Source organism: Centroberyx gerrardi, chromosome 6, assembly GCF_048128805.1.
Source record: "Centroberyx gerrardi isolate f3 chromosome 6, fCenGer3.hap1.cur.20231027, whole genome shotgun sequence".
Lineage (NCBI taxonomy): Eukaryota > Metazoa > Chordata > Actinopteri > Beryciformes > Berycidae > Centroberyx > Centroberyx gerrardi.
In genome coordinates, this window is record NC_136002.1 from 6,691,195 (window position 1) to 6,706,875 (window position 15,681).

The 15,681-nt window shown below is 43.2% G+C and overlaps 1 protein-coding gene across 1 annotated transcript; it reads left to right on the forward strand.

Annotated features, from left to right (window-relative positions):
- The first annotated feature begins 123 nt into the window (after positions 1-123).
- Positions 124-14,052, forward strand: prss59 (serine protease 59, putative). Its single transcript, XM_071919659.2, has 9 exons — positions 124-333; positions 781-962; positions 2,087-2,319; positions 3,739-3,874; positions 7,161-7,275; positions 10,765-10,966; positions 12,129-12,219; positions 12,440-12,642; positions 13,717-14,052. Exons 1-9 carry the CDS (start codon positions 124-126, stop codon positions 13,824-13,826), a joined length of 1,482 nt encoding a protein of 493 aa, XP_071775760.2. The 3' UTR covers positions 13,827-14,052.
- Positions 14,053-15,681: the final 1,629 nt, after the last annotated feature.

Consider the following 15,681-nt stretch of genomic DNA (forward strand, 5'->3'; position numbering starts at 1 on the left):
AGGTGTTTTCAAGTAGGAGGTTCGTATTTACAATCTTTCTGCTAGGCAATGAATGCAGCAGAAGACCTAGTCACATGACCAAATATAAATAAATCACATGTTTCAGTTCCTCTTTAGTTCAACATGGCTTTTCAAACGTGTGGAATGTCTCTTCTTTGCAAAGTAACCCTACTTTTCCTGTTTTCTCTCTGTGCTCTCGGCGAGGGACGCTATAAGGGATTTCGGAAATTTGATCAAGTGCAGGCTGCTGGCCGAAGAGCTGCGTTTGAGGAGCAGTGGTTCACTCAGAAACTGGATCACTTCAATGGTGCAGACGTCCGAGAATGGAAGCAAGTGAGTCTGTTTGTGTGTGTGTGTGTGTGTGTGTGTGTGTGTGTGTGTGTGTGTGTGTGTGTGTGTGTGTGTGTGTCTGAATGTATATCCTTATGAGCACCAAATGTCTTCACACGGATAGAAAGATGAGGAAAATCCTTCAAAGTGAGGACATTTGCTGGTCTTCACTTCTTTAAGGGGCTAGTTTAGGGTTGTGGCTTGGGTTTAGGGTTAATGTTTGCATTAGGATTAGGTTTAAATTAGATAATGAATATAGAGAATGGAAGGTTTAGTAAGGCAAACGTGTGTGTGCAGTGTGCCTGTGCTCAGTTCTTTTCAAAAAGTCGACTTTTAGGCTCATTGCAAGGACTTCAGGCAGGTGCATTGATGCAAAACTGTCATGTGAAACTGCCTGTCTGTCAGTCAGTCCTGGAATAACCCCGCCCCTCTCTCACCCTTCTCTCACAGCGGTACTTTGTGAACGAGGCCTTCTACAAGCCGGATGGTCCGGTGTTCCTGATGATAGGCGGAGAGGGTCCGGCCAACCCAGCATGGATGCAGGACGGCACCTGGCTCACCTACGCCAAGAAACTGGGAGCCCTTTGCCTGATGCTGGAGCACCGCTTCTATGGAAAGAGTCACCCCACAGCGTACGTCTGACGTTGCTTGTTGGCAGTGGTGTATTTGAATCCTGGAGGGTTTAATCCTGTAGCTAAAATGGGTTTGTTAGTAGTGAGAACGTAATCTGAACCAACTACAGGAAACGACCCCAAAACACAAGGGTTTATGGGTATTAGGAGACAGATGTTGACATCTGAGCAGTTACTCATGTTTGGAAAGCCAAGCATAAAAAACTGAAACGAGGGCAAACTGCAGGCCAGACTGATGCTCATATAGAAACAATCTTTCTCACAGTCATTACAAAAAAGCAGGTAAATGACATCAGTCACATTGAAAAGGCTGGAGAGTAAAAGTGGATCTTTGATCAATTTTGATCAAAGATTAATAACACTTTCAGGAAGGTTGTTGCACAGTCTAGGGGCCGCAATAGTAAAGACTCCATCTTCATGTACCTGGTATATACAGTAGTTGTTGCTGGTGTAGCTGTTGTACCACTAGATGGCAGCCCTACATTCAGATGAGGACAGTCCTGCCCACGCAGTCTGTTACAAGTTCAGTTTATACCATAAGAGGGGGTGAATTCATTTAAGTTTTCTGTAGACAAAGTTTGGTTTCTCCTGATAATTCCTTACAGGTTTTTCCATACTTAACACACATGGACGTGATACATTGGAATTATATTTTTACAGCAAACCAAACCTTGCCATGTCAGCCACACACAAAAACATCCAGTATTTGTATTAAAATGCCTGATGTAGTGAATATCATTTATTTTGTTGGTTTTATTTGAAATTATTACATCATTCCCTACACTTGACTACAGGTGTTTTCTTGTTGATGATGTTCAGAATTCAGGAAGTCAGAGTAATCTGTGTCCATTGCCAAAGCCTGAGTTCCAAAGTAGTTTTTACCACTTGAATGCTGGGAGGGATGGTATTTTCAAGTAGGAAACTCATATTTACCATCTTTCCAATATGACTTGAATGCAGCATTAGGCCCCTGAAGCATTTCACAACCCTGACAGCCATGATGTACACAAACAAAACATACAATGTGTGAATATTTACATGATATAGCCTGAATGATGGATATATACAGTACATGCCAATTGACAATAGCATATAAATGAATCTCCCCACTTCTCTCCTGATAGTGACCTGAGCACGGACAACCTGCGTTTCCTCAGCAGTCGTCAGGCTTTGGCTGACCTGGCTCACTTCCGAACCGTCGTGGCGGAGGCTCGAGGGCTGACCAAGAGGAAGTGGGTGGCGTTCGGCGGGTCGTACCCGGGTTCTCTTGCCGCGTGGTTCAGGCTGAAGTACCCTCACCTGGTCCATGCCTCTGTGGCCACCAGCGCTCCCGTTCATGCTGCAGTCAACTTCCCAGGTGTGACGAGACATGGCATGACAAGACACACATGAACACGCACACGCACACACAGAGTTGGCAGTCTAGTCTAGCCTTATATCAGTGTGATGCATCTAACATGTTATCCTAGATACATGCCATTCTCTCTTGAAAGTGATCCCAAACTCCGTTTAAAAATCTGGCAATTTAATATCGCCTTGCTTATCGGCAAACATACACACCATGTAAAACATAACTTAAGAGCTTTTCTGAATTGTTATATTCCACTGCTAAATTCGGCTTTACCGGCACTTACTTCAAGAAAATTTCAACTTTTAGAATTGGTTTGTGTGTTATCCTACAATCTTCTCCCACCAAAAAGACACCGTGGTGGGTGGTAGCAAGCAGTGCGGACCAATTCTAAAAGTATAGATTTTATTCAGATAAGTGCTGCTTGGTGGATCATATGTATGTCGAATTGAAGAGAGGCTCCAAACAATTCAGAAAGGATGCAGATAAGCAAGGTCACATTAAATTGCCTGATTTTTGAATGGAGTTTGGCATGACGTCCTCTCCATACAAGAACAACACATATCGGGACTAAGTAGAGTACAAAGCTACCTAGATATGAAAATATGTGAGTCTGTTTTCATTTGAGCTGCTTGAGACATGCTTGGTTTGTCTCATAGAGCCTGTCCGTTACCAACCTAACCGCAAATTCAAGATAAAATGAATCAAATGTTTTTGACTTCCCAAACATTCGAAATGTGTTCTACTACTGTTCTTCCAGTATTGCACGGTGTGCTGGAGGTAAAAGTCCCACAGTCCCAGACAGATGAAAGATTAGGAAGGCTTCATGCTATCAGTATTTGTGTCTGTGTTGTGTTTGGCTTGGGCCATTGTTTTCCTCAGGAAGACTGCAGGCTGGAACCAAGGCCAGAGTGGCTTTGAACATGCACTGCGCTGCTTCCACCCACACACTTGCGCTATCTTGAAGAGACTGTCACACACTTTGGCCACATTCCCATTGACACTGGGGGAAAAGGTCAGAGACGAACGCACACATAGAACAGTGTGCGTGGTGTGTTGTGTTGACGTCGGGTATCGTTTTTCCCAGCATTGCGGTTAGTCCGTATTATTACCAGTAAGAGCTTGGCTTCCACTCACAAGTGGAAATATTCCAAGATTTTGTAATGTTAAGTTTCTCCTGCGTTTAGAGTGTCGTCAGCTGTGAAAGTCGCTGTTTGGTTTAGACTCATCGTTTCATTTTCACTCTTACCGAAAGCTGTCTAAATAAACACATTCTCCAGTGCTTCATCATCACCATGACCTCGCTTCTCACACCGCCTCAATCCAGTCTTGTATGTTTAACCAGTGTTTTTTGTGTATTATTCAGGTCTTTTTATAGCAGCCCAGGTTTAAGTGTCCACCCCTCCCTCTGTGTCTCTGTTTTGCCAGAGTATCTGGAGGTGGTGTGGCGCTCGCTGGCCTCAGAGGACACAGAGTGCCCCCTGCTGGTGAAAAAGGCTTCAGACACCCTTCTGGAGCGCCTCAAAGACCCCCAGACCTACGACAACATCACTAAAGACTTCAAGTACAGTAGCCATACCTCATGCTTTTCAACACAAACTGACTGAAGTAGGGTAGACATTGTGAAATCTCCTTCAAACACCATCAACTAACTGAAGGCAAAAACTTCCATCTGAGTCAGAAGGATGTGAGACAATAATTATATGGGATTTGATCTGAGATGATCAGAGTGGAAAAAGCCTCATGTTAAAGGGGCATTTCATGCATAATATATCTGAGCTCTATTTTATCCCAGCCTTTGCTGTAGTTGATTTTCCAACAAGGTTTTAGCTGCAGTCTTTAGTTCATCAAATATTTGATTGTAATCCTTTGTTTATTTTGTTTAATTGTTGGGATTTGAATATCCTAAAAAGTCATAATTATGTAACACAAACTCACAACTACTTGTGTAAGAGGAGATAATCGATTGATCGAAGTTGCAATTCCTACTGGTCGCCCATATTGGTCGATAAATGTCATAGATTCTCCTTTATCTGTCAAACCACAATAATTTGTGCAAACAAAATTTGTGAGATTACACACATAAAATCACCTTTATTTTTGGGTAGAAGTACCATTTTTAAATCCGCAAGAAACCTCAAAGTGTCCATTCAGACCAGACCAGCTGTAGACTTAGATCGTGGATTGTAGTGATTGCTGGAGATATGAAAGAGGTTCAGAGTGCAGTGAGGGTTGTTTTGGGTCCTGGCTCGAGTCGGGTCCGGTTACAGCTTCATCACCCGTCCTCCAGGCCTTTTTGGACCGAGCCTGGGACTCTGGAATGTCGGACCGGCTCCAGAGAGGGTCTGATTTAGGCTTCAGACCGATATATCTGTTTGATATACTGTATATCGGGCCGATATCCATGTTAAAAATCTGATATCAGCCAATCGATGTTGTCCACTTCTGAAATGATGGATATGATGCATTTTATTTGATTACATATTTATTGTAGAATTGATCAATACTACACTGGTTGTCTATGGGAAGACCTTAACCTGAATTGATTCTAAAGTGACATTTTGATCAGACTCCACACAAGTATTCATGATGATGATGATGATTATTACAATATTGTCATGGGTTTCAGTGGAGAGTTTTAGTGTCCCATGGTCTAAATGCTGCTTCAGAGGCTTTTCCACTACATTCTGGTGGAAACACTGAATATTTTGAAGTTTTTGGCATGACAATGGTCAAATTTGAAGATATCCAACATCGGCACAGAATACTGGCTGTCGGCAGCTTTTATCCCAAAAATATTGTCCCACTATTTATTTTACCATCATCATCACTTTCTTGACTCCTTTCATCTAACTCCTTGTCTCTCATTTTCTTTTATTTGCATTTATCCATCTGTGTTTTTCTCTGTTTTATATCCTGCTGCCCACTTTAACGTGATTAGCATGGAGTCGCTCATGTGCACGCGTGCACTAAGTCTGCAGTCATTATGGGCTGTCTCTGCTGGTGTTTTCTATTTGCCTGTCTCCAGGTTGTTATGGTGACTGTAAGGTCAGTTTATATGGTGAAGGAGCAGGGTTAAATGTATTTTATTAGTCTGGCTAGTCTGACATAGTGGACACTTAGAGCTAATACTGTTAGAGACACTAAAGCCTTGTCTTTCTATCAGCGCTGCCCTCGCACGCACACGACCATGCAGACATGTCCTCATGCAGACACACACACACACACACACACACACACACACACACAGAGGTCTTAGCCTGTCCAGTTTCCAAACCACAATGCCTCAGACGCACAATACTTGCGTCATGATTTCATCCTGGACACACACACACACACACACACACACACACACAAATGGCTCTTTTCTTAAATCAACATGTTACATCATCAGCAGGGTGCCTAAATTACCGGAGAGAGGGTCTGGGAGAAGAATCTGTGTTGAGGAAGTGGAGAGTTAATGACGATGACAACCCCCTCTCTCTCCATCTCTCTCACCCCCCCAACCACACACACACACACACACACACACACACACACACACACACACATATATACTTGAGTTAGACATGCACAGTCAAACTAACAAACAAACACTGTGTCTCCGTTCCGCCTTAGACGATGTACCTCATCCTAATTACTGTCAACTTGGTAAATGACCCTAATCAATGCTCCTGTCTGTGTGTGTAGGTGTGCATGTGTACTTTTATTTGCACACCTATATTTACGACTATTTTTATACTCGCTTGCTTACCTAAAAGGCAGCGGTAGTAGACCTAGAGTTTAGAGAAACAGGCTGGTGACCACTATGTCACCGGTTCAAATCCCCCAGACCAGCTGGGGGAATGTGTGTGTGGGGAAAGTGAAAGAGGAATGCTCTCCCCTCTCTTGACCACTACTGTCCATGTGTCCATGTGTGGGCAGCACCCAGTGTGAATGTGTATAAGTATGAATGTGAAGCTGGATGTTGCTGGAGAAGAGCTTGGTGCTCATTCAGTTAAAGATTTTTTAGAAGTTGCTGGTTTTAAAAGAGGCATCGCACAACCTGGGCAGGAAATTTAAAGGAGAATACCAGTGTATTGTTTTGTCTTATCCCCATTAATGCCTATGAAAAGTCTAAAAATCCACCCAGGTATTTGCCACGTTCAGAAGCTATTTTATTTTTTCCTAACATGCAGCTAATGATCACGTTTAATGGGACTATTCTCTCAGAATGGAACTTAAGGCAGAGTGGGAGTCTGTCTGGAGACGTGCAATGATCTCTTCACAATAAATTCTGTCAGAATGGAACTACTTTTAACAGGATTACAGCTGCAGTAATTGTGGCGTTATAAAGACATGTTAGGAGAAAAAATACAATAATCATGTCATTTAAAATGATGGATAATGTTAGTCAAGGCGGCAGTATGTCTCTGCAAACTGTTTTTACAAGATCTTTGAAAACAATAGGAGCCTATGACTTCCGGACGTTCGGGTAAACCTGCAGTAGAACAGACAGTAGGAGCTTCTGACTGTGGCAAGTACATCAGTGGGTTTTTAGAGTCTTCATGCGGAACAGAGGAATTGTGGCAATAATTAAACCCTTTTTGTTCTCCCTCTGTGTCTCCTCCTGTACCTCTTCTTCTCTGCTGCCTCTCTCTCCCTCCCTGTTCCCTTGCCTCCTCTTCTCTGTTCTCCGCCTTCACTTTCTCCCGTTTTCTCCCCTCCACCCACGCCTCCCCCCCCCCCCCCCCCATTTCGCCTTGCTTCCTCCCCTCAATGTCCCCTTTCTTCCTGTCCTCGATGTCTCCTCCTCCTCCTCCTCCTCTCCAACATACCTTCCTCACTCTCTCCTCCTCCTCCTCCTGCAGCCTTTGTTCCAAGTTGCAGCTCCAGACAGAGATGGACTCTGCCTACCTCCTGGAGACGCTGGCCGGCAGCTTCATGGATGTAGTCCAGTACAATCAAGACAACAGGGAGTTTGAGGTGAGAGAGATTACAGAGGCAAGTCAAGCAACATCAGTAAAATGTCATATACAGTATACAGTGCAGATGGAAAAGAAAGACAGTCACAGCTAGGGTTCGACCGATCTAGATTTTTGAAGGCCGATACTGATATTTTTTGATTGAAGTCGCCCATAGCTGATATTTTGTGCCAGTATTCAATATCTTTAAATTTGATCATATTCATGCCAAAATAATTCCAAAAATATTACAAGTATTCAGTTTTTCCCCCAGAATTGTCTTCTTTTCAGGGTGGAGAAGCCTCTGAAGTAGGGCTGAACGATTTTGAAAAAATATCTAATTGCGATTATTTTGACTGATATTGCAATTGCGATATGATTTGCGATGTTAGAGGGAATGATAATTTTTACATCATTATTCTCATTTTCATTGAAAAACGTATTCAAATGATTATGGTGTGATTTTTGCGGGGATCTGTACCAAACAAAGATGTTTTCTTAAGTCTGTAGAATATGATGTGTAGGCCAGGACATCTCTGCAGCACGACAATATTTAATTTAAAATGGTATTTTGACACACATTTCGCCTTTAACAAATATTGCGTCTCCTGTGATTTGAAAATTGCAGTAGGCCATATTGCGATTTTGATAAAATTTCGATTAATTGTTCAGCCCTACTCTGAAGCAGCATTCAGACCATCATGGGACACTAAAACACTCCATTGAAAGCCAGACTAATGAAATTCTTTATGTGAGTCAGCAGCTCCTTAAAGCATAACTAACCTGGACCCTATTTTCCATTTTTCCCCATCATACTGATCAATTCTAATTTCACTGTAGAGCTACTTATGCCTTGCTTGCCAGAGTCCGTGACTCACCAATACAGTCTAAAAGGCCAATGGACACTCCACAAATCAGTCCCAAAAGCACCCAAATGTTGTTTTTCAGCATATTTTATATTTGAATTGATTGGTATGATGGGGAAAATAGCGTCCAGGTCGAAAATGGCTTGAAAATAATAATCATTTCTCTGGTCAGACATCTGGAATAAAAAATCATGCATCAGATATGACATGACTTACGGAAAGCTGAAGTGAGACAAGAGAAAAGCAGAGTGAAAACTGTTTACGGAGGCCCATTCTAGGGCCGATGGGGCAGGGGTGGACCTAGCAGTACCCACCCTTGGGTGAGCGGAAGGCAGCATGGAGGTGAGGGAGGGTTGCAGGGAGCCCAGGTAGCGTATTGAAACATAAGAAACCCTCCATTGTCCTGCAGCGAGAGGCCCAGGGATGCTGTCTCTTAAGGGGGTCTCCAGGGTTTTACCTGGGGCCGCTTGCCTGTATCTCTATATGAGAAGCTGGTGCCCCTTATGTAACCTAGACAGCTTGTGAATCAGCAAAGACGGGACCGAGTGGGTAAGATAATCGAGGAAGGTGGGGAGTAGGGTTTGACCAATGAGTTTTTGAAGGCTGATATTGATATTGTTGGACTGAAGCAGACAATATTTTGTGCCAATATTCAGTATCTTTAAATTTCACAATTTTCATGCCAAACAAATCCCCCAAAATAATATTTAGTGTTTCCTCTGAAACCGCATTTAGACCATGGGACACTAAAACTCTCCACTGAAACCCAGGATGATGATGATGATGATGATAATAATAGTCATAATAATAGTAATTGAACAATTGAGTGTCAAATTCAGGAGTGTTTCCCATAGACAGTCAGTGTAGTATTCATCAATTATGCAATAAATATGTAGTCAGTCAAATTGCATCATATCCATCATATCAGAGCTGCACAACACTGACTCGACAATATCTGTTTTTTAATAAAAGCCCAATATCGACCTGATATATCGGCAAACTGCTGTATCGGTGTAACCCTAGGAGGAGGAAGAAGGGGTCCCAGACTTGTTAGACGGTGGATTTCTGACAAGTCCCTCTTGTGGTGACACCTTGCTTCAGTGCACACACAATTTCTCTCCCCTTTTCCCCCCTTTCTTATTATCTATCACCTCTATCTGTCACTCTTCTCCTTCTGTCTTGGTGCCGTTATTTGCCAGTTACCCCTCCTTCCCCTTTTCTCCCCTCCTCTTTATCCCGTTCCCTCTCTATCCCCCTGGTGCCTTGAGGAGACGTGAGTCCGGTTACCAATAAGCTGATGTGAAAAAGCAACAAAAGACTCTTTGGTCTCTCTGGTTTCCTGTCGCCCCAGGCTAAAGAGACGCTTATAAAAGAACCAAGAGGAGTGGTGAGCCACAGAGTCCACAGCACTAGCAGACAAACACAGCCAGCAGCTGCCTCTCTGGGCCAAAGGGCTGGGTATAGCGCAAACTACCAGGTTTTAGGTACCACGAAGGAATTTAGATAAGAACTAGGAGCGAGGTGTAACCCAATCAGAAGAATCAAATCTAGGATCTAGGGCTCCACGGTTGAGGGGTTAACAGTGGGGTGCTTTTATAAAATAGGGGAAGGAAATTATGCAACGCTATAGCTTGCGGAACAAGTACCAATGGTTCCTCTTTTTACCCAGAATAGTAGATGGAGAGAGATACGGAGGGGATAGTAGTCATGGGTCATTTATAGTTAATGGGGCTTTTGTTCAGCATGTAAGAACAACTGCAGCCACTGCCAACTGTTTTCTCCTCCAACCAGCCCTCATTCCAAGAACACCTTTTGTTTTAGGCAAGTTTATACCTTTGAGCCTTTGAGTACAACCACATTGTTGTACTGGAAGCCACTGAGCGGCTCTAGTGCCTCGCTGAGGAACACATTGTTGGTGGTTACTGAGCGAGGGGGGTCCCCACAACTATCCGACAATTCCCATGAGCCGTCTTCTCGAATCTTCGGGCTTAACCTCTTGCGCATGCCGAGATACTTCTGATGATCCTGAACTTAAGAACTTTAGTATTGCGTAACAGCTGAAGCTGTAAGAACTGTAACAGCCCTATGGTCCATTGGCAAAATGTTGTGGACGCGTGTAGACAGTGTTATGGTTAGAAATTGTTGTGGGACAATAAAATCAGAGGGCTATGGATTGGGTTGCGTCCATCCGTCCATCAAACAAGAAATCTCTGGCAGTATCTCGCTCATCACTGGTCTGATTTTGACCAAACTTAGAGGGATGATGCATCTTTGCAGTGTATTTCTGATGAAATTTGGAGGGATGATGCATCTTGTTACGGATTGGCCCAAGGAGTGCCTGCATCATTGTTATGGGATCAGTGTTATTGGGCTCAGAGCGCCAGTAGGACATGGGGGTTCAGCGTCTTGCTCAAGGACACATTGTCACAGATTACCACTTTGGAACTGAACCCGATCCACCTTCCAGTTATGGGGTGTTCTCTCCAGTGTCGGGTGCATTACTCAGAAAGAATAATATAGTCTGCATTATTTGTGAATCATTTCCCTGGAAACAACAAATTGTTACTCTACTTGTTCCTACTCACTGAATCATCTGGTGGGAGTAGTATCACTGAAGTAAGCCTGGTGCTGCTGTCTTGATGCAGGGCGCGGTGGGCACCAACATCACCATCAAGGTGCTGTGCGGCGTGATGGGTGATGCCTCGCTGGGGGAGCCTTATGCCCGCTACGCTGCCGTGGCCCGCCTCATGATGGACACCTTCTCCATGAAGTGCGTGGATGCCAACTACACCAACTACCTGAGAGACATGACCAATACGTCCTGGGACGGGCCGGCTGCAGGGGGAGGTGTGTATGTGTGTTGGGATGCTGGTGATGTTTTTGTGTGTAAACACAGTCATTTTAGTGGGCACCATTTTAAAGGAAAAATCCACCCTTAAACAGCTAAGGGTGATGTACCTTGTATTTCCATTATATTGCCACAAGGCAGGTTGCGTTTTGAGTAAGGAATGCAGCTGCGATCATAGGCATGTATAACCTGCAGCTGCATAATCACACTTTCAGGCTATTTATACACCCACCTTTGATTGAAAGTAACAAGTTCACGCCTTTCTGCACGCCGAAAGTCATTCTGGGAAATGTAGAAAATCACTAACTAGAAGTTGTAGAAGTAGATGAAGCAGGTTGAGGGAAAGTGGGCACAACAAAAGAGTAAATTACAAGCCTTCATCATCAAAATAACTGTTGAATGCACTGGGAAACATCTCAAATTGATGTGTCTAACAGTGTAAGAGTATCCGAGGGTGGATTTTTCCCTAAGTCACTAAAGTGGCCATCATCTAGGGGTAATTTGTTAAATTAAGGACCATTTAGTTCACCACCAAGTTCTCGTCAGGCTCTAAAAAACCCACAAAGAGTGCTTAAACCCTATTACCTAAAGTGTGTTTATTTAGAAGTCGACTTTCTTTTTTTTATTTTAGAGTGGAAAGTAGACTATTTTAAGAGGAGGTAGTCTATTTTTACTACACTAATGCCTTTTGTAGAAGCACTGAATTGTTTAGCAACAACTTTGCATGTTCAACCAAAAACCGGTTCTCTGTTTTCCACGTTGTTCCCTTGCCCTGGGCTGCGGTTCCAGTTCCCAGCGTCGGTTCCCTAAGTGGGAGGGTTAGTAGGGATCACTGGGACAGGAAGTGGTCTCTTAAAAAGCCACTGGGGCGCGTCTGTATAAACTGTCCACCACCCCCACTCCCCCCTGCCCTCCCTGCTGGATTTCAGTTCCACTCTTTTTCCTTTCTTTGTCTTATTTAAGGGGGAAAAAAAGGGAAAGTAAATACTTTTTGGGGCAAAAGCTATTCCAGACTCATTGTTCGCTTGACCTGTCCTGTGTTGTCGAAGCCTTGATTTTTATGAGCCAACTGAATATGCTGACCATGAGTAAATTGTGTGTGTGGGTGGGTGTGGGTGTGGGTGTGTGTGTGCGCGCGCGCGCGCGTGTGTGTGTTTCCAGGGAGACAGTGGGTGTACCAGACCTGCACTGAATTTGGATTCTACCAGAGCACCGATTCGCCCAACCAGCCGTTCGGTGGCTTCCCTCTCCCGTGAGTACATTGAACTTTGTATATTATAATCTAATTGTTGTATTTCTACAATATGCCATGATTAGGGTTCAACCGATATGGGTTTTTGAAGGCTGATACTGATATTTCTTAATTGAAGCTCCCAATAACCGATACGTCATACCAATTATTCAGTATTTTTAATCCTTGTCTCTCTAGTTTCATCATAATCTGCATTTGTAATCTGTGTTTTCCCGTCCAGGTATCATGTCAAACAGTGTGCAGACTTCTACAACGTCAGTGCTGAGACACTGGCGGAGGCCGTGGCCCAGACTAACGAGTACTACGGCGGCTATGACATCCGCACCACCAGAATAGTTTTCCCCAACGGGTCCATTGACCCCTGGCACGCCCTGGGGATCACCCAGGACATCACACCCGACCTCCCCGCTGTCTTCATCAAAGGTGAGAAACAAATTGCGTTTGTGTACAGGGTTGGAAAGAGTACCAAAATATCCTGCTGAAGTAGAAGTACTGTTATGTTGGAGACATTTTTAAATTCCAGTAAAAATCTACTTAAAAGTAATAAGTAGCTAATGTGAAATGCATTCAAAGTAAACGTTAAAAGTAGCTAAAATGCATTCAGAGTAGCAAGATACAGAAAGCACAGAGAGTTCAATATATATGATATCATATTGCGTTCTAGAAATAAGATTCTGAAATTCATGTCATTACTGAATCACTAAAACACTAAAAATGCCCATCCACATTACTCAGTAACTTAACTGCACTGGTGTTTCTTCTGCTATTAGCTAACCAGCTAGCTAGCAAGGCTAGCATACTAGCTAGTCAACAACCAGGCTAACACAAACTAATAATACTGTAGCTGGATGGATAGCTTTGGGCTAATGTTAACTAAGCTGCCATCACAGATACATTTTACAGTTAACTTAACATTACCTCCACATGCTTTAGCAGGTTGGAAGCATATGCTATTACGGTTTCTGATGCAATACTTATGGAGAGTCTACAAAATTTGTACACTGCAATTTAAAATGTAGTGAAATATAATACTTAAGTAGCACATACCTAAGTAAAATAACAAAAAACTACTCATACAAGTACACAAAAAAAGCTACTCAAGTACAGTAAGGAGAGTAATTGTAATACGTTACTTCCACCCTTGTTTATGTATAGCAGGTACTGGTGCATGGGACATGTAGGCTTAGATGTTTCTTGACCAGGGTTCATACTCCTTTGACCAGCTATGTAGATTCCTCTGTTGGAGATCCAGGTGTAGATGAGTCATACAAAGTTAACTGAAGACTGCATTTGTTTTGTGGCCGCTTTACTTTTCCTGTCCGTGTGTAACGTAAAAGCTGCCAAGCAACTGTTTGATATTAGAACAAGGGCTTGCTTGTTCGCCCCCAACTTTTATGAGGCAGTAATTGTTATTGTATAACATATAAATTGTACACCTCTCTCTTTTACCGTCTTTCCCTCCCTTACCCTCTATCCATCCATCTCCCTCTGATCCAGGAACGGCCCACTGTGCCAACATGTACCCCGCCAGGAGCCAGGACCCTCTCCAGCTGGGCCTGGCCCGGGACCACATCTTCGTACTCCTCCAGCTGTGGCTGAAGCAGTGACGGATGCCCGAACCGGCCAATCAGAGGCACTGAAAAGCAAATCGATTACTCTTTTGTCCAATCAGTGACGTCGTAATACGACTTCTTATTTTACTGCCATGGTTGTGGCCCCTTGAAAAGGCACTTTAATTGTTTTTATGGTAGCATCCGCAGGTCTAAAGTTCAGGTACGTTTTTATGTGTGAGGCGATTTCGAACTGATGAATAAAAATGGTTTTTTTTTACGACTGTAGAACTTCTGGGCTCTGCATTTTTAGTTTCGTTCCCAGTTTACATTTTAATGGTGGATATTATGCTTTCACTTTTTATGTGAGCATGTGCACTTTTCCTCTGAGTTCGTGAACATTCAACCTGATATTATCTGCTCTGGGGATCAGTATTCACCGCCAGCATTCAGGATGTTTTTCCAAATAGCTAACAATAAATGCAAACAGGCCAAATTATTTCTTTAAAAATGTAAATTATGGAAAAAGACATCAGTCTGCATTGCTGTAGTTTATGTTAAGCGTTATTTTGGATGCTCATAATGAAAGCAGGGCAGGGTTTTGAAATTGATGTTTTGCCAGAGTGTCATTTTGCTTCTGCATACTCTAATGTCTGATATTGCTGCTTTTTGTTGCATAGTATTGACCAATCCTGCCATACGGGACATTTGCGTGCCCAACCCTTGGTGTTTGCATTTCATATTGAGAAACTGTCCTTATCTTTTATAGAAGCCCTTGTCATTTTCAAAAGTTTTCAAAATCAACTTTATCAGCAGATTCATCAACGTTATGGTAATTTCGCAAACATATTGAGAAATTTTCCTTTTACTGTAGCCTGCAGTGTTTCCAAAGCAACTTGACAGTCATGTTTAATATCATATCTTAAACCAGGCAGTCCAATTAAGAGTAAATATATTTTTCAATGGTGGTTTTGCCAAGAGAGCAGCAACAGCTTATGCTGTGCATGTTGCATAATAGGTTGTGTTGGACAGGTTTTGTCTTGTTTGATGCTGAATGTGTAAGCAATGTGCCGTCTTGGCTGCTTGACAGGAGCGTGATGATATCTCCATTGGGTCCCGGAGATGGCGTTTCAGTCACAACAAGAACATTCTGGAAATTGTGTAACTTGGACTCCATGTTGCAATGTTGTTCTGTCTCAGCTCAAGTCTAGAGGTACATAGATTTAGTACTTGCAGAATCTGCAATAGAAAAATAGAAAATTCCCTCGTAGGGCATGATCCCAGTACACAGCTGTGTGTTCATTCAGTTCCTCTCAAAAACTCTCAAAACACACACGCTGACCCTCTCCACTTCCCCTAGCAGTGTTTATTTTCACAACAATCCCCTCTTTGCATCCCAGCTGGAGACGCAAGACCCCCACTCCCCACACACACACAAAACACTTCCCTGAAATCCTGCCCTGAATCCAACCCCACCATGGGCATATTAAATTGAATTCTTAAAGCCTCCACCTGGGTATTGAGCCAGCGGCTATGTGAAACGAATCTTTTAAAGGGGAGGTTCACAGCCTCCAAAATTCCACTTCTGACTTGATGTGAAGCATCTATTATTATGACGGTCCACAATCCAGTCTTTGTTTAGGTAAAGTGTGTTTTGCACTGTTTGCACAACTACATAACCCCTCCGTTTTACCAAGGATTGGTTATAACTGCCTGTACCTACACTCTCATTTAATCCCCTGTAATTCAACCCCCCCATCCCCCCATACATCTACTCATAATCCTCTCTTTAGTGCGCTGGCAGCAGCAGCAGGGATGTAATTGAGCCTCAGCCTCTCCGCAGGTGTGTGTGTGTGTGTGTGTGTGTGTGTGTGTGTGTGTGTGTGTGTGTGTGTGTGTGTGTGTGTGTGTG